This window comes from Pristiophorus japonicus, chromosome 10, assembly GCF_044704955.1.
Source record: "Pristiophorus japonicus isolate sPriJap1 chromosome 10, sPriJap1.hap1, whole genome shotgun sequence".
Lineage (NCBI taxonomy): Eukaryota > Metazoa > Chordata > Chondrichthyes > Pristiophoridae > Pristiophorus > Pristiophorus japonicus.
In genome coordinates, this window is record NC_091986.1 from 90,863,085 (window position 1) to 90,888,352 (window position 25,268).

Sequence of the window (25,268 nt, forward strand, 5' to 3'; positions counted from 1 at the left end):
GAGGAGGGAAGGAGAGGGAGAGAGAGGGGAGCCAGAGATGGCGGGGGGTGGGGTGGGGGCTGCACAACATCACCACAAATAAATGAAAGATAAATCAGCTACAGAAAATAGAGCAGTCCGACCTTGCCAACTACAGAAGCACCGGCTAGCCCTCCCGCCAGGGCTAGGAGCGACAGGCATGCATGACTGTAGGGGTGAGGGATTTTTACTTTTTACACTTGACCCTAAATGGAGGATGATTCAGTTTTGATACAAAATATCTTTTATTGTCAATTTTACAGTGCACTTCAAGGATACCAACAACAACAGCCATAACAGGAAAGAAAACCTGCACCCATCCCTCACCCACGTCTCGGGGAAAGTGCACTTTCTTATAGGGTCGGTGATGGTGGTGGCGGGGGGTTGGGGGCCCGACTTGGGTCTGACCGGTGGCTGGTGCGTGGAGTGAAGTGGGAGTGACATTTGACTCTCTGGCCTTTGTGCCCTTATTGCAGGAGCCAGCTTCCTCATGGCATCTGCCATCGTCTGAAATGCCCGCCCTGACTTCCCGTCTTAGTGCAGAGATTTCACCTGATAGTGTGGCAACCTCATCACGCACCCCAGTGACGGCCGCCACGAGTTATCTTGAGGGCATTGGTCTCCTCACCCAATGAAAAAACCTGATTAACTTCTGCTGAGGGCTGCCTCTCAGGAGAGACGGGTCGGCTTCTCCTTCCCCTCGCCGTGGGTCTACCAAATGGCACCCCTCCAGTGCAAGGCGCAGGCTAGGACGGTGGGGGACTGGGTGTCCCAAGATGCAATTCCCGACCGCTACTCGGACCCGCGACCTCAGAAGGTGTGAACCCAAGGAAGGTTGCCGAGGAGTTAATGGAGGGCTCTGGCTGTGTGATGCCCTGTGATATGTCCTGATCGATATCGTGGTCAGCATTCTCCTAAGCACACATTTCCATGGACCCCTCCTCCCCCCCCCCACCCGCCTTGGTCTGGAGCACACGCATCTGGATCCTCAGGATCTTGAGAAGTGTCGTCGTCTTCTGCAAAAGACAACACAACAGTCAAATGGTTAGCAGCACAGGAGTGGGCAGGATGGGTGGTATGAGTAGTCTCATGCGTAGCAGACCAGTCAGCAGGTTGATTTGAAGGGCCACTATGCATTTTAATGTCTCGCCCTCACCCTCACGTGTGGGTCCAGCTTGGCATCTGCCAGTGCGAGTCAGCAAAGCAGCAACCCTCTGTTCCAGGGGTGTCAGTTGGTGCAGATTTGGCGGACCTCCTCCAGTTCTAGTTCTCTTCCTCTTGTTGTGAGCCAATTTCTTCTGCAGAGATAAAAATATTAATTGTCAGACATGGTGCGCTTCTGATTGGTGGGTCACATACAGATGCTCACATTTTCCACTGCAATTACTACTTGACCAACGTCCTGCCATTTCTTCTTGCACTGGCTTCCAGATCTTGCGGTGTTGACCCCTGCGGAGAATTCTTCGGCAACGAGGTTCCACCTTTTCCTCATTTCCTTGGGGGAGACCTTTGACAGACCACTCTTACTGATATCCAGCTCCAGTCATTTCTCCTCAATAACCATCACTAATTTCTTCACTTCTCATGGAGGAAATTCTTGGTGGTTCTTGCGCCATTAGTCTATTGGACTCAAACGCAGTTAATGTTCAAAAGATCACACTTACACCTCTCTTATACCTATCCAGCACTCCTTTCCACTCCCTCAGCCACAAAAATAATCAATATTTAGACTTCACCTTTATATATGCTCCAAGGCCACTTATTCGGAGGACGCTCTCCCTTTAATTGGCCGATTGCCATGCTTCCTGTTACATTGCGCATGTGTACAGACTGAAACATAGAAACATAGAAAATAGGTGCAGGAGTAGGCCATTCAGCCCTTCTAGCCTGCACCGCCATTCAATGAGTTCATGGCTGAACATGAAACTTCAGTACCCCCTTCCTGCTTTCTCGCCATAACCCTTGATCCCCCGAGTAGTAAGGACTTCATCTAACTCCCTTTTGAATATATTTAGTGAATTGGCCTCAACTACTTTCTGTGGTAGAGAATTCCACAGGTTCACCACTCTCTGGGTGAAGAAGTTTCTCCTCATCTCGGTCCTAAATGGCTTACCCCTTATCCTCAGACTGTGACCCCTGGTTCTGGACTTCCCCAACATTGGGAACATTCTTTCTGCATCTAACCTGTCTAAACCCGTCAGAATTTTAAACGTTTCTATGAGATCCCCTCTCATTCTTCTGAACTCCAGTGAATACAAGCCCAGTTGATCCAATCTTTCTTGATAGGTCAGTCCCGCCATCCCGGGAATCAGTCTGGTGAACCTTCGCTGCACTCCCTCAATAGCAAGAATGTCCTTCCTCAAGTTAGGAGACCAAAACTGTACACAATACTCCAGGTGTGGCCTCACCAAGGCCCTGTACAACTGTAGCAACACCTCCCTGCCCCTGTATTCAAATCCCCTCGCTATGAAGGCCAACATGCCATTTGCTTTCTTAACCGCCTGCTGTACCTGCATGCCAACCTTCAATGACTGATGTACCATGACACCCAGGTCTCGTTGCACCTTCCCTTTTCCTAATCTGTCACCATTCAGATAATAGTCTGTCTCTCTGTTTTTACCACCAAAGTGGATAACCTCACATTTATCCACATTATACTTCATCTGCCATGCATTTGCCCACTCACCTAACCTATCCAAGTCACTCTGCAGCCTAATAGCATCCTCCTCGCAGCTCACACTGCCACCCAACTTAGTATCATCTGCAAATTTGGAGATACTGCATTTAATCCCCTCGTCTAGATCATTAATGTACAATGTAAACAGCTGGGGCCCCAGCACAGAACCTTGCGGCACTCCACTAGTCACTGCCTGCCATTCTGAAAAGTACCCGTTTACTCCTACTCTTTGCTTCCTGTCTGACAACCAGTTCTCAATCCACATCAGCACACTACCCCCAATCCCATGTGCTTTAACTTTGCACATTAATCTCTTGTGTGGGACCTTGTCGAAAGCCTTCTGAAAGTCCAAATATACCACATCAACTGGTTCTCCTTTGTCCACTTTACTGGAAACATCCTCAAAAAATTCCAGAAGATTTGTCAAGCATGATTTCCCTTTCACAAATCCATGCTGACTTGGACCTATCATGTCACCATTTTCCAGATGCACTGCTATGACATCCTTAATAATTGATTCCATCATTTTACCCACTACTGAGGTCAGGCTGACCGGTCTATAATTCCCTGTTTTCTCTCTCCCTCCTTTTTTAAAAAGTGGGGTTACATTGGCTACCCTCCACTCCATAGGAACTGATCCAGAGTCAATGGAATGTTGGAAAATGACTGTCAATGCATCCGCTATTTCCAAGGCCACCTCCTTAAGTACTCTAGGATGCAATCCATCAGGCCCTGGGGATTTATCGGCCTTCAATCCCATCAATTTCCCCAACACAATTTCCCGACTAATAAAGATTTCCCTCAGTTCCCCCTCCTTACTAGACCCTCTGACCCCTTTTATATCCGGAAGGTTGTTTGTATCCTCCTTAGTGAATACCGAACCAAAGTACTTGTTCAATTGGTCCGCCATTTCTTTGTTCCCCGTTATGACTTCCCCTGATTCTGACTGCAGTGGACCGACGTTTGTCTTCACCAACCTTTTTCTCTTTACATACCTATAGAAACTTTTGCAATCCGCCTTAATGTTCCCTGCAAGCTTCTTCTCGTACTCCATTTTCCCTGTCCTAATCAAACCCTTTGTCCTCCTCTGCTGAGTTCTAAATTTCTCCCAGTCCCCAGGTTCGCTGCTATTTCTGGCCAATTTGTATGCCACTTCCTTGGCTTTAATACTATCCCTGATTTCCCTTGATAGCCACGGTTGAGCCACCTTCCCCTTTTTATTTTTACGCCAGACAGGAATGTACAATTGTTGTACTTCATCCATGCGGTCTCTAAATGTCTGCCATTGCCCATCCACAGTCAACCCCCTAAGTATCATTCGCCAATCTATCCTAGCCAATTCACGCCTCATACCTTCAAAGTTACCCTTCTTTAAGTTCTGGACCATGGTCTCTGAAATTACTGTTTCATTCTCCATCCTAATTCAGAATTCCACCATATTATGGTCACTCTTCCCCAAGGGGCCTCGCACAATGAGATTGCTAATTAATCCTCTCTCATTACACAACACCCAGTCTAAGATGGCCTCCCCCCTAGTTGGTTCCTCAACATATTGGTCTAGAAAACCATCCCTTATGCACTCCAGGAAATCCTCCTCCACCGTATTGCTTCCAATTTGGCTAGCCCAATCTATGTGCATATTAAAGTCACCCATTATAACTGCTACACCTTTATTGCATGCACCCCTAATTTCCTGTTTGATGCCCTCCCCAACATCCCTATTACTGTTTGGAGGTCTGTACACAACTCCTACTAACGTTTTTTGCCCTTTGGTGTTCTGCAGCTCTACCCATATAGATTCCACATCATCCAAGCTAATGTCTTTCCTAACTATTGCATTAATCTCCTCTTTAACCAGCAATGCTACCCCACCTCCTTTTCCTTTTATTCTATCCTTCCTGAATGTTGAATACCCCTGAATGTTGAGTTCCCAGCCCTGATCATCCTGGAGCCACGTCTCCGTAATCCCAATCACATCATATTTGTTAACATCTATTTGCACAATTAATTCATCCACCTTATTGCGGATACTCCTTGCATTCAGACACAAAGCCTTCAGGCTTGTTTTATTAACACCCTTTGTCCTTTTAGAATTTTGCTGTACAGTGGCCCTTTTTGTTTTTTGCCTTGGGTTTCTCTGCCCTCCACCTTTCCTCATCTCCTTTCTGTCTTTTGCTTTTGTCTCCTTTTTGTTTCCCTCTGTCTCCCTGCATTGGTTCCCATCCCCCTGCCATATTAGTTTAAATCCTCCCCAACAGCACTAGCAAACACTCCCCCTAGGACATTGGTTCCAGTCCTGCCCAGGTGCAGACCGTCCGGTTTGTACTGGTCCCACCTCCCCCAGAACCGGTCCCAATGCCCCAGGAATTTGAATCCCTCCCTGCTGCACCACTGCTCAAGCCACGTATTCATCTGCGCTATCCTGCGATTCCTACTCTGACTATCACGTGGCACTGGTAGCAATCCCGAGATTACTACTATTGTGCATGCGCGCACACTCAAACAGGCATGCGTGCCCCTGCCAGCACTGCAAGGCCCACGCCCCGCCCCCTGCTGGTCATGCTGAGCAAGCGCGGCTGAAGCTCCACCCCCCCCCACCACACACTCTGCTGCGCGACGCCGAGGGAGCGGCCAAATTCCGAGGTAGATTTTTGGTGCTTTTTTTCCCTCCAGGAAGTTGGCGCACCACATAGAGATACGCCGCTCTAAGCGGCTGGGGAAATATTTTGTCCACACAGAAAAACCTTACCTAGAGTTAAGGAATCATGCAAGTAACTACATTTAAAGCACCACCAAGCACCAAACAAAGCACAAAAAGTAATAAGCAATCAATAAATAAAAAAAAATAGAAGGAACTCTGCACCTAAAGCACCAAAATCAATCAGCAAATAACAAATAAAAAATAGACGTCCTACCTTGGGGAACGCAGCAGGCTGCCGATGAGGGAGCCCATTCGGCCAGGGCTAGGGACGGCATGCTTCGGGCCCCTCCCACATAGTCTGCAGCGCGTACTCACAGATTTAGCCTGCCAGGAGCTATTGCACATATGCGCAGATTATAGCGTGCATGTGCAGAGGTCCCGGCACTGTTTTCAGCGCCGGGACCTGGTTCTACCCCCAATCCATTGGGCCATGCTGCACCACATATAAATTGGCCAGAAAAAGCAGCAAACCTGAGGACTGTGAGAAATTTAGAATTCAACGGAGGGGGCAAAGGGTTTAATCATGAGGGGGAAAATAGAGTATGAGAGGAAGCCTACAGGAAACGTAAAAACTGACTGCAAAAGCTTCTATAAATATGTGAAGAGAAAAAAAAATGAAGACAAATGCAGGTCCCTTCCAGTCAGAATCAGGTGAATTTATATGGGCAACAAAGACATGGCAGACCAATTGAACAAATACTTTGGTTCTGTCTTCACTAAGGAAGACCCAAAAAACCTTCTCGAAATACTAGGGGACCGAGGGTCTAGCGAGAAGGAGGAACTGAAGGAAATCCTTATTCGTCAGGAAATTGTGTTTTGGAAATTGATGGGACTGAAGGCCGATAAATCACCGGGGCCTGATAGTCTGCATCCCAGAGTACTTAAGGAAGTGGCCCTAGAAATAGTGGATGCATTGGTGGTCATTTTCCAACAATCTATAGACTCTGGATCAGTTCCTATGGACTGGAGGGTAGCTAATGTAACATCACTTTTTAAAAAAAGGGGGTAAGAGAGAAAACAGGGAATTATAGACCGGTTAGCCTGACATCAGTAGTGGGGAAAATGTTGGAATCAATTATTAAAGATGTAATAGCAGCGCATTTGGAAAGCAGTGACAGGATTGGTCCAAGTCAGCATGGATTTATGAAGAGGAAATCATGCTTGACAAATCTTCTAGAATTTTTTGAGGATGTAACTGCTGGAGTGGACAAGGGAGAACCAGTGGATATGGTGTATTTGGACTTTGAAAAGGCTTTTAACAAGGTCCCACACAAGAGATTAGTGTGCAAAATTAAAGCACGTGGTATTGGGGGTAATGTATTGACATGGATAGAGAACTGGTTGGCAGACAGGAAGTAGAGTAGAAATAAACGGGTCCTTTTCAGAATGGCAGGCAGTGACTAATGGGGTACCGCAAGGTTCAGTGCTGAGACCCCAGCTATTTACAATATACATTAATGATTTTGACAAAGGAATTGAATGTAATATCTCCAAGTTTGCAGATGACACTAAGCTAGGTGGCAGTGTGAGCTGTGAAGAGGATGCTAAGAGGCTGCAAAGTGACTTGGATAGGTTAGGTGAGTGGGCAAAGGCATGGCAGATGCAGTATAATGTCGATAAATGTGGGGTTATCCACTTTGGTGGCAAAAACAGGAAGGCAGAATATTATCTGAATGGTGACAGATTAGGAAAAGGGGCCTGGGTGTCATGGTACATCAGTCATTGAAGGTTGGCATGCAGGTACAACAGGCGGTGAAGAAGGCAAATGGTATGCTGGCCTTCATAGCAAGGGCATTTGAGTATAGGAGCAGGGAGGTCTTACTGCAGTTGTACAGGGCCTTAGTGAGGCCTCACCTGGAATATTGTGCTCAGTTTTGGTCTCCTAATCTGAGGAAGGACGTTCTTGCCATTGAGGGAGTACAGCGAAGGTTCACCAGACTGATTCATGGGATGGCTGGACTGTCCTATGAGGAGAGACTGGATCAACTGGACCTTTATTCACTGGAGTTTAGAAGGATGAGAGGGGATCTCATAGAAACGTATAAGATTCTGACGGGACTGGACAGGTTAGATGCAGGAAGAATGCTCCCGATGTTGGGGAGTCCAGAACCAGGGAACATAGTCATAGGATAAGGGGTAGGCCATTTAGGACTGAGATGAGGAGAAAGTTCTTCACTCAGAGAGTTGTTAATCTGTGGAATTCCCTGCCGCAGAGAGTTGTTGATGCCAGTTCATTGGATATATTCAAGAGGGAGTTAGATATGGCCCTTATGGCTAAGGGGATCAAGGGGTATGGAAAGAAAGCAGGAAAGGGGTTCTGAGCGAATGATCAGCCATGATCTTATTGAATGGCGGTGCAGGCTTGACGGGCCGAATGGCCTACTCCTGCACCTATTTTCTATGTTTCTATATTTCAGGTTAACAGGTCTATAATTCCCTGTTTTCTCTGTCCTTTTTTAAAAAGTGGGGTTACATTAGCTACCCTCCAATCCATAGGAACTGATCCAGAGTCTATAGAATGTTGGAAAATGACCCCCAATGAGTCCACTATTTCTAAGGCAATTTCCTTAAGTACTCTGGGGTGCAGACTATCAGGTCCTGGGGATTTATCGGCCTTGAATCCCATCAATTTCCCTAACACAATTTCCTGACTACTAAGAATTTCCTTCAGTTCCTCCTCCTCGCTAGACCCTTGGTCCCCTAGTATTTCCGGAAGGTTATTTGTGTCGTCCTTAGTGAAGACAGAACCAAAGTATTTGTTCAATTGGTCTGCCATTTCTTTGTTCCCCATTATTAATTCACCTGAGTCCGAATGCAAGGGACTTACGTTTGTCTTTACTAATCTTTTTCTCTTCACCTATCTATAGAAGCTTTTGCAGTCAGTTTTTATGTTCCCGGCAAGCTTCCTCTCGTATTCTATTTTCCCCCTCCTAATTAAATACTTTGTCCTCCTCTGCTGAATTCTAAATTTCTCCCAGTCCTCAGATTTGCTGCTTTTTCTGGCCAATTTATATGCCTCTTCCGTGGATTTAACACTATCCCTAATTTTCCTTGTTAGCCATGGTTGAGCCACCTTCCCTGTTTTATTTTTACGCCAGACAGAGATGTACAATTGTTGGAGTTCATCCATGTGATCTTTAAATGTCTGCCATTGCCTATCCACCGTCATCCCTTTAAGTATCATTCGCCAGAGTATCCTAGCCAATTCACATCTCATTCCATCGAAGTTACCTTTCTTTAAGTTCAGGACCCTAGTCTCTGAATTAACTGTGTCACTCTCCATCTTAATGAAGAATTCTCCCATGTTATGGTCACTCTTCCCCAAGGGGCCTCGCACAACAAGATTGCTAATTAATCCCCCCTCATTACTCAACACCCTATCTAGGATGGCCAGCTCTCTAGTTGGTTCCTTGACATATTGGTCTAGAAAACCATCCCTTATACACTCCAGGAAATCCTCCTCCACCATATTGCTACCAGTTTGGTTAGCCCAATCGATATGTAGATTAAAGTCACCCATGATAACTGCTGTACCTTTATTACACGCATCCCTAATTTCCTGTTTGATGCCATCCCCAACCTCACTACTGCTGTTTGGTGATCTGTACACAACTCCCACGAGTATTTTCTGCCCTTTGGTGTTCCGCTGCTCTACACATACAGATTCCACATCATCCAAGCTAATGTGCTTCCTTACTATTGCGTTAATCTCTTTAACCAGCAACGCTACCCCACCTCCTTTTCCTTTCTGTCTATCCTTCCTGAATATTGAATACCCCTGGATGTTGAGTTCCCACCCTTGGTCACCCTGGAGCCATGTCTCCATAATCCCAATTACATCATATCCGTGACTACTGCACAGTCCTTGTGAAGACGAAGTGCCAACTTCACACTGACTGCACCCGCCATCGTGTTGTGTGGCACTACCGTCGTGCTAAATGAGATAGACTCAGAATAGATCTAGAAGCTCAAAACTGGGCATCCATAAGGTGCTGTGAGCCATCAGCAGCAGTAGATTCCACTACAATCTGTAACCCCATGGCATGGCATATCCCTTACTCTACCATTACCATCACCATCAAGCCAGGGGACCAACCCTGGTACAATGACGAGTGTAGAAGAGCATGCCAGGAGCAGCACCAGGCATACCTAAAAATGAGCTCGTAGCACAGAACTATAGCGGAAGCAGCATGCTATAGACTACCAGTCAGATCAAAGCACTACAGTCCTACCATATCCAGTCGTGAATGGTGGTGGATACTTAAACAACTAACGTGAGGGAGAGGCTCCATGAACATCCCATTCTCAATGATGCTGGAGCCCTGCACATGAATGCAAAAGACAAGGCTTCTTCAGCCAGAAGTGCTGAGTGGATAATCAATCACAGCCTCCACCTGGGGTCCATATTATCAAGCCAATTCGATTCACTCCACGTGATATAAAGAAATAGGTGAGTGCACTTGATACAGCAAATGCTGTGGGCCCCGACAACATCCTGGCTGTAGTGCTGGAGACTTGTGCTCCAGAATTAGCTGCGCCTCTAGCCAAGGTGTTCTAGTACAGCTACTACACTGGAATCTACCCACCAAAGTGGAACATTGTCCACAAAAAGCAGGACAAATCCAATCCAATTCCAAGTGGAATACTCTCCACTTGCCTGGATGAGTGCAGCTCCAACAACACTCGAAGCTCTCAACCATCCAGGACAATGCTGCCTGCTTGATTGGCAACCCATCCACCACCTTAAGAATTTACTCCCTCCAGCACTGTGACTGCAGTGTGTACCATCTACAAGGTGCACTGAAGTAACTCACCAAGGATTCTTCGACAGAACCTCCAAAACCCACGACCTCTTCCACCTAGAAGGACAAAGGCAGTAGGCATATGGAAACACCACCACCTCCAAGTTCCCTTCCAAGTCACACACCATCCTGACTTGGAAATATATTGCCATTCTTTCATAGTCGCTGGGTCAAAATCCTGGAACTCCCTACCTAACCACACTGTGGGAGTACCTTCACCACACTGACTACAGCGGTTCAAGGAGGCGGCTCACTACTCACTACCACCTTCTCGAGGGCCATTAGGGATGGGCAATAAATGCTGGCCTTGCCAGCGACGGCCACATCCCATGAATGAATTTTTAAAAAATGTGTTCTTCCTATTTGAAGCACCAAACATTTGTCTGTATTAAATGTCATCTGTCATTTTTCTGCCCCCTTACATATTTTACCCAACTTATTCTGTAATTTTTGGGCTGCTACTTCTGATTTCACCACTCCTCTTCAGTTAATATTATCTGCAAATAAAACCAATTTGCATCGAGTCTCTGAATCCCAGTCATTGATGCAAATTAGAAGCAATAGTGGTCTCAACACTGATCCAATGTTACCCACTTTTCAGCCACTCTCCCCTGTCCTATCTCTCTTTTTAAAAAGTACTCATTGTTTTCTACCTTTCAGCCAATTGCCTTGAATTCCCCCAATTTAACTAATAATTTTTCAATTGGAATTTGTCAAATGCCTTTTGAAATCTAGGTTGTAACACATTGCATAGGAACAGGAGTGGGCTATTCAGCTAGATCATGGCTGATCTGTACGTTAACTATTTTAACCTGCCTTTTGTTCCATATCCCTTGGTACTCTTACGCAACAAAAATCTATCAATGTCAGTCTTGAAAATTTCAATTGACCCAGCATCCACAGCCTCTTGAGGGAGCGAGTTCCAGATTTCGACTACCCTTTGTGTGAAAAGTGCTTCCTGATTTCACTTCTAAATCGCCTACCTCTGATTTTAAGATTCTGTTCTCTTGTTCTGGATTTGCCACCGGAGGGCTGTATCTACCCTATCGAATCCCATAATAATTTTAAATACCTTGATTTGTATCGCACCTGAACCTTCTGAACTCAAGGGAATACAAGCTAATTTTTTGTAACCTGTCCTCATAATTTACCCCTTTGTCCCGGTATCATTCTGGTGAATCTGCACTACACCCCCCTCCAAGGCTAATATATCCTTCCAATGCGCGATGCCCAGAACTGAACTCAGTACTCCAGAGTTTTCTACAACTGTAGCATAAATTTCCTCCTTCGTATTCCAGCTCCCTCTCTATATACAACTCTCTTTTCCTTCATTCAAGTCATTAATATATGGGGCTGACAATTCCGACCTCACCGTGTCTATACGAAGTGCGCACGGACTTGGCGAGGCCTCGCAGAAGCCGGTTTTCAGGGCGCGATGCACATGAGCCGAAAACATGCTTTTCCGATCTGTCAAGATTTCTCCGTGCAGATCCTCTGCATCCCCGGGAGAAGGACATCCGCACAGGAGAGATTGGGCTATTTGCCCAACTTGTGCCTAGCGAATGTTCAAACTTTTACGGCTGGTAAAAGCAGGCGCATAGCTTACTTTTACCAGCTTTTAAAACATACGAAAATTAAATTTAAACACTCATTTGTATATTAAAAATCCTGTCCATTAAGGTAAGTTTATTTTTAACCCTATTAAAACACACACAAAAAATTCCAAAAAATTACATTTAATTTTAATTAATTTTAAATGTGAGGTGTTTTATTTATTTATTATGCTGTGTTTCTGTGTTTTAGAGGGTTATTCTCATTGATAGTAATGGGAACTCGTACAAATGGAGTTCCCATTATCAATGAGAATAATGCATAGCGATTGGTGGTCCAGGCCCATGTGACTCCAGCATGTATGTACGTACGTACCCCATGCGCTGCACAGCGAATCTAGGCCTCCGACCGGAATCCTACGTTCCTCCGGGACCACCAGGTACTTTCGCAGATTTTTTTTGGGTTGGAGGCGTTCGCACGAAGGAAACCTCCAACTGCAGTTTTCCCCCCAGGCTAGATTTTTGGGTTTCTCCTTTTTTGGGCAAAAATTTGAGCGATATGTGAAAATTACTGTTTTTGCTACGTTACCTATTTAAGGCCTAACTTTCGGCACTTGGTGTCTGTACTAGGGGGGAGGCGTTGCACAATTATTCGGGGCGCATCCTCGTCTACTTTAGTGCAGAGCCGGGAGCGCTGCGAAAGGTCTTGGGAGGAGGTGGGGGGGAAGGGGGAAAACATTCAAAAAACATTACCAAGACCCTTGCCTAACAAATTGTTGCAAAAAAATAAAAACTTTAACTTTCCTTTTTTTCAGGTTTTCCCAACTTACCGCTGCTGGCAGAGCTGCACCGTTGGGTTTTACCTGGTGGTCTTCTGGGTACGGCGTACAGGTCAGGTGAGTGCCGAAACTCGGATGAAGCGCAATCCAAGTCGTTACACGTCGCCGCAAACAAGGAACCAAGGATTGTGACCGGGTTTTCACTGCGGAGGGTCAAAACGTGGCGCAAACCACCCGAAAATCCAGCCACTTGTGTCCCATTAATTTTTCCATTATCAAATTTTCTTGTATTAAATTCACTAAGTTCCTTTTGATTTATTTTAGGTTTCTTATACCACTAGTATTTTGTCCTCTTCCATTGTGAACATATCGAGAAAGCAGGAAGGGGGTACTGAAGTTTCATGTTCAGCCATGAACTCATTGAATGGCGGTGCAGGCTAGAAGAGCTGAATGGCCTGCTCCTGCACCTATTTTCTATGTTTCTAACATAAGAACAAATGAATTAGAATCAGAAGTAGGCCATTCGGCCCCTCAAGCCTGCTCTGTCATTCAATAAGATCATGGCTGATCTTCTAGCTCCATCCCACTTTCCTGCACTATCCCCATATCCCTTGATTTGCTGAATATCAAAAAAATCTATCGATCTCTGTCTTGAATATATACAAAGACTGAGTCTCCACAGCCTTCTGGGGTAGAGAATTCCAAAGAATCACCACCCTTCAAGTGAAGATGTTTCTCCTCATCTCGGTCCTAAATGGCTGACCCCTTATTAAAAATTGATTCAAAATACTCATTTAAGAAGTCTACCATTTTCTTATTATCCATTATAATCTCGCCTGCATCTGTCTTTAATGGGGCCACATTCCCCTTTCTCTTAATTTATCTATAAAAACATTTGATAGCTTTGATATCCCTTAAGTTCTTTTTCATATTCCTTCATATTCATATTTTCTTTATATATCTTTGTTGCCTTCTATATCTTTCCCAGACCACTTGAGTTCCACTTTTCCTTGCATTTGTATAAGCTTTTTCTTTTAGGTCTCTGCTGTCTCTTGCCACATTTGTTGACCATGTAGGGCTTTCTGTAGTCCACTTGGATATCACTGTCTGAAATCAAGTTGATCAGGCTGGCTCTCCCCCTTTTTGAATCCATGTTGACTACTGTTTATTCTGTTGTTGTTGTACAAATAATCCCCTAGTTTTTTTTTAAAAAAAGAGTCCTCCTTGACTAATCTTGTTGTTCAGAACATGGAGTGTGTCTTAAAGAGAAAGATAACCCCCCACAAGATGAGACACATCCAGGGATTAAGTACGAAGTGTATCATTTTTGGGGGTAGTGCAGTGGGATGTTATTTTGAATGCCCCACCATTTGATCTTTTGGCTCAGTATTGATGTGTACAGTAAGTGGGGCAGTCACCTTTTATTTTAATTGTGTCAGCCGTGGCTCAGTTGGCAGTACCCTCACCTCTGATTCAGAGGGTTGTGAGTTCAAGTCCCACTCCAGAGCACAAAAATCTAGGCTGACACTCCCGTGCAGAGGGAGTGCTGCACTAATCAGAGGTGCTGTCTTTCAGATGAGATACTCTCTCAGGTGGCCATAAAAGATCCCATGGCACTATTTTGTAGAAAAGCAGGGGAGTTTTCCCTGGTATCTTGGCCAATATTTATCCTTCAATCAACATCACTAAAACATTATCTGGTCATTATCACATTGCTGTTTGTGGGAGCTTGCTGTGTGCAAATTGACTGCTGTGTTTCCTACATTACAACTGTGACAACACTTCAAAAGTACTTAATTGTCTGCAAAGTGCTTTGGGACATCCTGAGGTCATGAAAGGCGCTAATTAAATGCAAGTCTTTCTTCCCTCCTTTTTGTATTTACAATGATAGGGTTTCCCTGTATTTCCTTTATTAATTATTGGCATTAGTATGTCTGGTCTGTTTAAACTGCAGTTCATCACTTCATGAGCAGATTAGTAAAAACAGCACCTTTGACAAAGAGCAGTCATTTGTTTGAAGTTTAGATCGGCATGTTTTGTTGTTCCAAAATGAATGAAACTACTTGTGTGATAAATATTCATGATGCAGGTAATAATCTCATGAGTTAAACAACAGTTATCTGTAAACTTATAACTACCTTTAACATTATTAGTATACTAATCAAACCTAAAATCTCTGATCACACTTGCAAGATCAATGTTGCTCTATTTATTTTTCTCTGACAATTGAACTATAAGTTGTAATTCGTGTCCTCTTGCAGACTTTTGAGTGATTTTAATCAACATTATGGGAGTTCAGGGTCTGTGGAAACTGTTGGAGGGTACAGGACAAACCATCAATCCAGAAACTCTTGAAGGAAAAATACTTGCTGTTGGTATCCTTTATGTAGCTACTCTTGGACGTTCGAACTTTCTGTGTTCACAGCTCTGATCGAGGCCGATGAAAGCAAATTATATCTACAGGTGCATAGGCATTACAGTTTCAGTGTTGGTGCAAAGTATTTTTTGTCTTACCACATAACTTTAATGTTAGAGTGATGTCAGGTGTTAAGGCCTAATTTGACCAGAGGAAAGCAGAGTGAATACTCTTGCGCTGCATCGTTCCAACATCAGGTGAGCCGCTAAACCGAGGCCCCATGTGTCCCCTCAGGTAGATGTAAAAGATCCCATGGTACTATTCGAAGCAGAGCAGGGGAGTTCTCCCCAGTGTCCTGGCCAACATTTATCCCACAATCAACATCACTAAAACAGATTATAATTTATTTTATTGATGTTTGTGGGAGCTTGCTGTGTACAAATTGGTTGTTGCATTTCCTACATTACAACAAATACTTCATTGGCTGTGAGGTCGTGAAAGGGGCTATATAAATGCAAGTCTTTCTTTTAGAGAGACAAAAGTCAAAGAGAGGTACCTAGCTGATTGGAGTATTGTTGGCAAAGAGTTGGTTGTATGTCCGTCTTCTCACCCAGAATGTATTACTGGGGGCAGGATAGCAAAACGAAAGGAGATAAATTAATTCTGGTAGCTGGAATATGTGTCACTTGATGCACCAAATTTGATACCCATTTGGTGCAGGAGAATGGATAGACCATGGGTATGCTGTTAATGTTTGCCAGCACTTTTGCTATATTAGTATTTTTGATGTATTTATAACTGTTTCCCGTAGTCATGTATATCTGTTGTATAAGTGCTCACTTCCCTGGAGGCTGAACAGGCCTCTATAGCCAAGTGGTGTGCTCCAGCCAGTATTCTGCAATTTCTCAGCATTGATATTAACTGCAAGAGCAAAATAAGTCAGATTAGTGTAAATTTCCAAAGTTTTAAAAATAAATCATTAGTTTGAATCTTTGCCATTTAGAAATAAAACATATCGTATAACTATACAGCCAACAACCTACATGTTCTGAATTTTTTGTATCCCTTTCATCCAATGATGTATTGAATTAAAATGCCACATTTCCAATGACACAGCAGTTTTCTGACCTTCTTGGTCTAATTTAGTTGAAAATGCACCCACATTCTTGGTGAGATCTGCTAAATAACTCCACTAGGGAGACTAACTCGTGCTTGAAAGTAAAGTGCATTATGTTTAGCCTCACAGTTGTCAGTTTCACTATGACTTGTGCACTTTTTTTATTGGATCCCTGATTTCTTTGTGGTCTAAATTGATGTTTCATCAGTGAAGCTAAACAATAACTCATCATTTTAATTGTTATGTACTGTTTGCTAAAGATTTTTCTTAACCACTTTTAAAAGATATCAGCATTTGGTTAAACCAGGCAGTGAAGGGGGCACGAGATTGCCATGGTAATGCTGTGCCAAATGCTCACCTTCTGATTTTGCTCCGTCGACTTTGTAAACTCTTATTTTATCGAATACGACCAATAGTTGTTTTTGATGGAAAGGCACCTCTGCTGAAGAAACAAACTTTGGTAAGTACCATCTATTACAGTAGTTAGATACCAAAAGCCATACAATTTTTATGTCCAAAATCTATTTTTGTAAAACGTGCAGTTGTTTATATTAACTTTGTCATCCAAGTACAAGAAAATATTTTTAAAAAACATTGGACAACAAAATGACCATTTTATGCAGGTTTATAGAAGTTCCTCAGCAACTGTTGAACAATTTATTTTTAAGGTGTATATGTAGGTGGCATGATGGGTTCTAACATTGTCATTTCATCTCTTGGTTTGAATCCACTCCAGATGAATTGAACAAAAGTCTCCTTTCAATGCAGGGAGTTAAGATCCTAAGTGAAATGACTCCTGAGTTTAAGGATCTCAACCCAGTTCCTACTGGATATGGGGTCACAGCACAAAACAAACTATAACTTGATATAAATTGGCAATCTCATTGAGGCCATCATGGGAATGCAAAACAAAAACAACCTTTCAGTAAGATATCCTTTTTATGAAGAAGGGGTTGAGACATATTATTGAGGCAGTAACCTTGACATGCAGAGGATGAAAAATATATTGATTATACTGCTGGCAGGAATATGTTCTTCAAGTTTTCCAAATACTGTTAAGATTTACAGTCAAATTTTTGGTCCCAAAGAACATGTCTCAATATTTGGATGTTATATGCATTATCGTAAAAGAATAATAAGGTCCCACACGGCAGACTGGTCACGAACATAAAAGCCCATGGGAGCCAGGGCAAAGTGGCAAGTTGGATCCAAAATTGGCTCGGAGGTAGGCAGCAAAGGATAATGGTTGATTGTTTTTGTGACTGGAAGGCTGTTTCTAGTGGGGTTCCGCAGGGCTCAGTACTAGGTCCCTTGTTTTTTGTGATATATATCAATGATTTAGACTTGCATGTAGGAGGAATGATTAAGAAGTTTGCAGATTATGCAAAAATTGGCTGTGTGGTTGATGATGAAGTACAGCAGGAAGATATCGATGAACTGATTAGGTGGACAGAACAGTGACAAATGGAATTCAATCTGGAGAAATGTGAGGTAATGCATTTGGAGAGGGCTAACAAGGGAATACACATTAAATGGTAGGATACTGAGAAGTGTCGAGGAACAAAGGGACCTTGGAGTGCATGTCCACAGATCTCTGAAGGTGACAGCCAGGTAGATCAGGTGGTTAAGAAGGCATACGGAATACTTGCCTTTATTAGCCAAGGCATAGAATGCAAGAGCAGGGAGGTTATGCTTGAACTGTATAAAACATTAGGCCACAGCTAGAGTACTGCGTGCAGTTCTGGTCACCACATACAGGAAGGATGTGATTGCACTAGAGTGGGTATAGAGGAGATTTACGAGGATGTTGCTTGGACTGGAACATTTTAGCTATGAGGAAAGATTACGTTTGTTTTCTTTGGAATAGAGGAGGTTGAGGCGAGACCTTGTTGAGGTGTATAAAATTATGAGGAGCCTAGATAGAGTGGATAGGAAGGACCTTTTTCTCTTTAGCAGAGGGGTCAACAACCAAGGGGCATTGATTTTAAAGTAATCAGTAGGAGGTTTAGAGGGGATTTGAGAGAAAATGTCTTCACCCAGAGGGTGGTGAGGGTCTGGAACTCACTACCACATTTAAAGTGTACTTGGATGTGCACGTGAAGTGCCGTAACTTACAGAGCTACGAACCAAGAGCTGGAAAGTGGGATTAGGCTGGATAGCTTTTTGTTGGTCGGTGCGGACATGATGGGCCGAAATGGCCTCTTTCCGTGCTGTAAATTTCTATGATTCTATGAATAACATGTTGGTAAGGCCGAATTTACAAATGTAACTGTTTGCTCACGGGGAGCAAAGACCAGCTGTAATCTTCAGGTAAAGTTGGGTTACAGGAATAATTGGACCAGGATGCACCAGCATAATTCAGTCCCCATTTAAAAGTCACATTCTATCCTTCTATCATGTATTTGATCTTGTATATTATTTATTGTTTATGTGTAGTTTAGGAAGCAGAGAAGTAGCTTTGATTGGAACATAGTTGTTTTCCTGCAGTACAGGCTGAGAAGCTGGGTGATGCAAAATTGATGCAGCACCACCACTGGCAGAGGTAGGTAAGTTTACTTGGGCAGCTTCCATTATGAATGTGGACATAGGAATTTATAATAGGAAAGTTGGCATAGACCTGTGAAAAATATGACGACAAATTATGTATTCTTAATTGTGTTCATATCAAACATATACCTTTCCTCTCTCAGCTGTTTGATCTAATGGAGTTCCATCCCAGGTAAGGTTAATTTCACACTGTGTTTTCCTAGTGAAACTGGAGTTGGTCTTAACTGGACTTTATATATACCATGTTGTTGCATAATGGCACTTGTTCCTGGTTAATTTGAAGTCATCATCTATCATAGGCTAATAGGTGGCAGAGAAAGGAGCTGGCAATTAAAGACACACAGAAAACTACAGACAAGCTGTTGAGAACCATCTTGAAGCGACATGCCTTAAAACATGCTTTAGGAGGCAGAAGGTTAGTAAAGTATATAAAGTTTAAGATTATGTTGAGTTCAACAGAAACAAAAGTTTCAAAGATTTTGAATGTTTTAATAAAGTATTCTATCTCCTTTGACGTTGCACACACAGAGTGAGGCCAAGTATACTATTCAGTTTAATTGGACTGTGGGGAGGGGGATGGGAGGAGGCAGATGGAAAGAGAGAGAGAGAGAGAGAGAGAGAGAGAGAGAGAGAGAGAGAGACAGGAGGAGGACAGGGAAAGAAATATAGAAAGTAGTGGGAGGGGACAGAGAGGAGGGAGTAGGGACAGAAAATGTTATCAGTGGGACTGGAAGGGGGGCCAACTTAAGCAGCAAGTGGAAAACGACACTCAGTGAGGGGTGGGGGGAGGTTGTAAACTTATTTACTAGTGGGGGGCGGTGGGGGTTGGGGGAGAAGTTCAGGTAGGAGAACTATAAAGCATATTGGGGGTGTTTTATGGGAGAGCAACATCTCAACATTGGGGAGTTCAGAAGAGTAAATATTCTGCATCAATTAAAAGTGTGTTTGTGGGGGGGTGGGCTGTGGGGGAGGGAGGGGAAGAGATTGTACCTGGTGGTACAAGATAATGGGATGCAGCAACTGTGCCACTGATGTGTAAATCTGGTATTCAATTGTAATCTTTGAAACTATTATTCCAATTTCTCTCTTTTAAATTGTACCCGAGTAAATAATTGAAAGTCAATTAATGAAAGACCATCGTCCCTTAAGTAGCAAGTCATCAATACGTGTTTAGTTCATTTGAGGACAAGCAAATTGCTTGGGGTTGCTGTGGTTGGCACAGTTCCTTTTGTTTCATCTGACCATGCTAATGTAAAAGAAAAAAATGACCCTCTGAATGTTGTTTGCTGACGTCCCATTGTTACCATAGCCACATATGGTTGGATTTTCCTGTGAGCTGAACGTCTGAGTTTTGCAGTTGTTTTGCTGAGCAGTAATACAATCACAGAATCATAGAGATTTACAGCACAGGTAGAGGCTATTCAGCCCATCGTGTCCGTGCCAGCTGACAAAGAGCTATCGAGCCTGATCTCACTCTCCAGCTCTTGGTCCGTAGCGTTGTAGGTTACAGCGCTTCAAGTGCAGATCCAAGTACTTTTTAAATGTGATGAAAATGTCTCCCTCTACTATCCTTTCAGGCAATGAGTTCCAGACCCCCACCACCCTCTAGGTGAAAAAAATTCTCCTCAAAACCCCTCTCAACCTCCTTAATTACTTAAATCTATGCCCCCTGGTTATTGACCCCTCTACTAAGGGAAATAGGTCTTTCCTATCCATTCTATCTACGCCCCTCATAATTTTATACATCTCAATTAAGTCTCCCCTCAGCCTACTCTGTTCCAAAGAAAACAACCCCAGCCTATCCAATCTTTCCTCATAGCTAAAATTCTCCAGTGCAGGCAACATCCTCGTAAATCTCCTCTATACTCTCTCTGGTGCCATCACATCTTTCCTGTAATGTGGTGACCAGAACTGCACGCAGTACTCGAGCTGTGGCCTAACGAGTGTTTTATACAGTTCAAACATAACCTCCCTACTCTTGCATTCTATGCTTCGACTAATAAAGGCAAGTAACCACCTTATCCAACTGTCCTGCTACCTTCAGGTATCTGTGGACCCTCTGTTCCTCTGCACATCTCAGTGTCCTACCATTTATTGTATATTCCCTTACCTTGTTAGCCCTCCCCAAATGCAATAACTCTCACTTCTCCGGATTGAATTCCATTTGCCACTGTTCTGCCCACCTGACCAGTCCATTGGTATCTTCCTGCAGTCTACAGCTTTCTTCTTCATTATCAACCACACAGCCAATTTTTGTGTCATCTGCAAGCTTCTTAATCATACTCCCTACATTCAAGTCTGAATCATTCATACATACCACAAAAAGCAAGCGACCTAGTACTGAGCCCTGTGGAACCCCACTGGAAAAAGCCTTCCAGGCACAACACCCATCAACCATTACCCTTTACTTCCTGCCTCCTGAGCCAATTTTGGATCCAACTTGCCACTTTGCCTTGGATCCCATGGGCTTTTACTTTCATGACCAGTCTGTCATGTGTGACCTTATCAAAAGCCTTGCTAAAATCCATATACAATCCATCAAACGCACGCCCCTCATCAAACCTCCTTGTTACCTCCTCAAAAAATTTAATCAAATTAGTCGGAGACGACGTTCACTTAACAAACCCATGCTGCCTGTCCTTGATTAATCCGTGTCTTTCTAAATGAAGATTTATCCTCACCCTCAGAATTTTATCCTATTTTCCCACCACTGAGGTTAGGCTGACTGGCCTATAAATACTTGGTAGGCCATATGGCCAATTCCTGCTCCTTTTTCTTATGTTCTTATCCCTTTCTCCCTTTTTAAACAACAGTACCACGTTAGCAATCCTCCAATCCTTCGGCCTGTAGCCAGAGAGGATTGGAAAATGATAGTCAGAGACTCTGCTATTTCCTCTCTTGCTTCTCTTAACAGCCTGGAATACATTTCATCTGGGCATGGGGATTTATCCACTTTCAAAGATACTACACCCCTTAATACTTCCTCGCTCACTGTTTATTTCATCTAATATTTCACACTTCTCCCTGATTGCAATGTCTGCATCACCCCTCTCTTTCGTGAAAACAGAAGCAAAGTAGTTATTAAATACCATGTCTTCCGCCTCCACACACAGGTTGCCTTTATGGTCTCTAATAGGCCCTACTCTTTCTTTAGTTATCCTCTTGCTCTTAATATATTTATAAAACATCTTTGGGTTTTTCTTGATTTTATTTGCCAATATTTTTTCATACCCTCCTAATAGCGTTTGCAGGTTAAAATTATTTTGCAGTTGGTGCCCACATTAGTGGTAATACATGGCACTAACATGTATATGGGATATAATCAGCAGTGGTATAACTACTAAGCTGCACTTGTTTTGAACGTGGTGATCATTTTCAATATATTGATTTACCTTAATGTAATTTTGGGAAGAGACTGATATAATTGAATCAATACATACTTGAAATAATTAACTGGATCACACTGACCGATTTAAAAGCATTGCTAAAAACAGGGAATATGGAGCGGGAAGGTGGGAATGGAATGTAAAATTTTGTGCTGCTGTAAAATTCTAACATTTGAAACTTGTTAAAGTGGAGTGAATGTGAACAGGTTTATGTGTATCGACTTTTCCGCTTACATAAAAAGGAAGAGAGTAGCTAAAGTAAACATTGGTCCCTTAGAGGATGAGACTGGGGAATTAATAAAGGGAAACAGGGAAATGGCAGAGACTCTGGACAAATATTTTGTATCGGTCTTCACTGTAAAAGACACTATCAATTATTGGGATGCTTTTAATCAAGGAGCTACTGGGAGGGGTTGACTTAAAACAATCACTATCACCAGAGAAAAAGTAATATACAAACTAATGGGACAAAAGGTGGACAAGTTCCCCGGACATGACAGTCTCCATCCTAGGGTCTTAAAAGAAGTGGCTGCAAAAACACTGAATGCATTGGTTGTAATCTATCAACATTTCCTGAATTCTGGAGAGGTCCCAGCGGATTGGAAAACTGCAAATGTAACATCCCTATTTAAGAAAGGAGGGAGACAGAAAGCAGGAAACTATAGACCAGTTAGCCTAACATATGTCATTGGAAAAATGCTGGAGTACGTTATTAAGGAAGTAGTAGCAGGACATTTAGAAAATCATAATGCAGTCAAGCAGAGTCAGCTTGGTTTTATGAAAAGATGATCATGTTTTGAAACATTTGCTGGAGTTTTTTGAGGATGTAATGAGCAGGGTGGATAAAGGGGAACCAGTAGATGTCACGTATTTGGATATCTAGAAGGCATTTGATAAGGTGCCAAATATAAGGTTACTGCACAAGATAAAAGTTCACGTGGTTGGGGGTAATATATTAGCATGGATAGAGGATTGACTAGCTAACAGAAAACAGAGAGTCGGGATAAATGAGTCATTTTCAGGTTATCAAACTGTAACTAGTGGAGTGCCACAAGGATCAGTGCTGTGGCCTCAACTATTTACAATCTATATTAATGACTTGGATGAAGGGACCGAGTGTAATGTAGCCAAATTTGCTGATGATACAAAGATGGATGGGAAAGCAAACTGTGAGGAGGACACAAAGAATCTGCAAAGGGATATAGACAGGCTAAGTGAGTGGGCAAAAAGTTGACACATGGAGTATAATGTGGGAAAATGTGAAGTTATTCACTTTGGCAAGAAAAATAAGAGAGCAAATTATTATTTAAATTGGGAGAGATTACAAAATGCTGTGGTACAAAGGGATCTGGGGGTCCTTGTACATGAAACACAAAAAGTTAGCACGCCGGTACTGCAAGTAATTAGGAAGACAAATGGAATGTTGGCTTTTATTGCAAGGGGATGGAGTATAAAAGCAGGGAAGTCCTGCTACAACTGTGCAGGGTATTGGTGAGACTACACCTAGAAGTACTGCGTACAGTTTTGGTCTCCTTATTTAAGGAGGGATATACTTGCATTGGAAGCAGTTCAGAGAAGGTTCACGAGGTTGATTCCTGAGATGAAGGGGTTGTCTTATGAAGAAGGTTGGGCCTATACTCATTGGAGTTTAGAAGAATGAGAGGTGATCTTATTGAAACAGATAAGATTCTGAGGGGGCTTGACAAGGTAGATGCAGAGAGGATGTTTCCCCTCGTCGGGGTAAAAGACACTGATGATACAAAGATAGGTAGGAAAGCAAGCTGTGAGGAGGACACAAAGAATCTGCAAATCTGTCTATATAGGCTAAGTGAGTCGACAAATATTTGTCAGATGGAGTATAATGTGGGAAAATGTGAGGTTATCCACTTTGGTAGGAAAAATAGAACTCTGGGCATAGTTTCAGAATAAAGGGTCGCCATTTAAAACGGAAATGAGGAGGAATTTCTTCTCTGAGGGTCATGACTCTTTGGAATTCTCTACCCCAGAGAGCTGTAGAGGCTGGGTCATTGAATATATTTAAGATGGAGATAGAAACATTTTTGAATGATAAGGGAGTCCAGGGTTATGTGGAGCGGGCAGGGAAGTGGGGTTGAGGCCAAGATCAGATCAACCATGATCTTATTGAATGGCGGAGCAGGCTCAAGTGGCTACAGCTGCTCCTATTTCTTATGTTCTTATTAGCAACCAAATAAATATTTTTATTGGAGATTAAAGTTTCTAGAAAATTATTTTTCTTGTCAACAGTGATGAGGTCATTCCCAGCCTTTCTCGAGTGAGAAGAGGAGAAACTGAGGACATTTTTATTCTGCCTGCCTTGGTAAAGAAAGAGGAAAACAGGTTTGGTTTTTTTTAGCTCTAATCACACTTGTGTTGAAGTCCATATGAAATACTTTAGTGGATTTTTGTGTATGTAATATATTGGGATTAAAATAAAGTTCTATTAAATTCTGCTTGTATACTCAAGTGCTGGCACAAATAAGGTGAATTAATTAATGTTGCCACACTTCCATTGGCAGGCTGTACTGCTTGTAAGTGTACTTTGGTTTTCTCCAAAACAAAAAGAACCATTGCACAGTGCAAGATCATTGTCATGTCTACATAATAAATTAAATGTTTAGGTCCAACTTTCCTTATCCTTGCTCCCAGGGAATTCCCATTTGTCTGGTATATAGATTACTTTGAAGAAGTAATAAAGAGTGGACAAGGGTAATACAGAAAATATATTTAGATTTTCAAAAGGCCTTTGATAAAGTACCACATAGTAAACTCATGACTAAGGTCAGAGCCTGTGGAGTCAGGGGACAAGTATCAGAATGGATAGATCGCAAGCTGGAAATAAAACAGAGAATAAGGGTTTGGTAGCTACTCTGACTGACAAAAGATGGGAAGTGGTGTTCCACAGAGATAAGTACTAGGCCCACTGTTGTTCACAATTTACATTAACAATTTGGACTCTGGAATCGGAAGTACAATTTCAACATTTGCAGACGACACCAAATTGGGGGTTATAGTTAATATGGAGGAAGACTGCGACAAAATACAAGACATTAATAAACTTGCACAATGGGTGTGCAATCGTCAAAATTAATTTTAATATAGATAAGTGTGAGGTGGTGCATTTTAGTAAGAAGAATAAGGAGGCCACATACTGCTTGGATAATAAGAGTCTCAGGGCCCGAACTTGGTGGAAGTTAAGTTCTGCCCAAAGGACCGCTGAGAGACCTGACTGTACTTTGGGCAGGAGTTTTGTTAAGAAGTCCTGGAATGACCGCCCGGCGACACAAATACAACTTACGCCATGAATCTGGGTGGCA

General features: G+C 42.9%; 1 protein-coding gene across 1 annotated transcript in view; it reads left to right on the forward strand.

Annotated features, from left to right (window-relative positions):
- The window catches only part of ercc5 (excision repair cross-complementation group 5), a 287,038-nt gene that overhangs the window by 195,450 nt on the left and 66,320 nt on the right, over positions 1-25,268 (forward strand). The window contains exons 12-16 of the mRNA XM_070891281.1: positions 12,564-12,644; positions 14,798-14,902; positions 16,285-16,460; positions 18,847-18,962; positions 24,199-24,291. Of these exons, the coding sequence (XP_070747382.1) occupies positions 12,564-12,644; positions 14,798-14,902; positions 16,285-16,460; positions 18,847-18,962; positions 24,199-24,291 (571 nt within the window). The remainder of the gene's footprint in view (positions 1-12,563; positions 12,645-14,797; positions 14,903-16,284; positions 16,461-18,846; positions 18,963-24,198; positions 24,292-25,268) is intronic.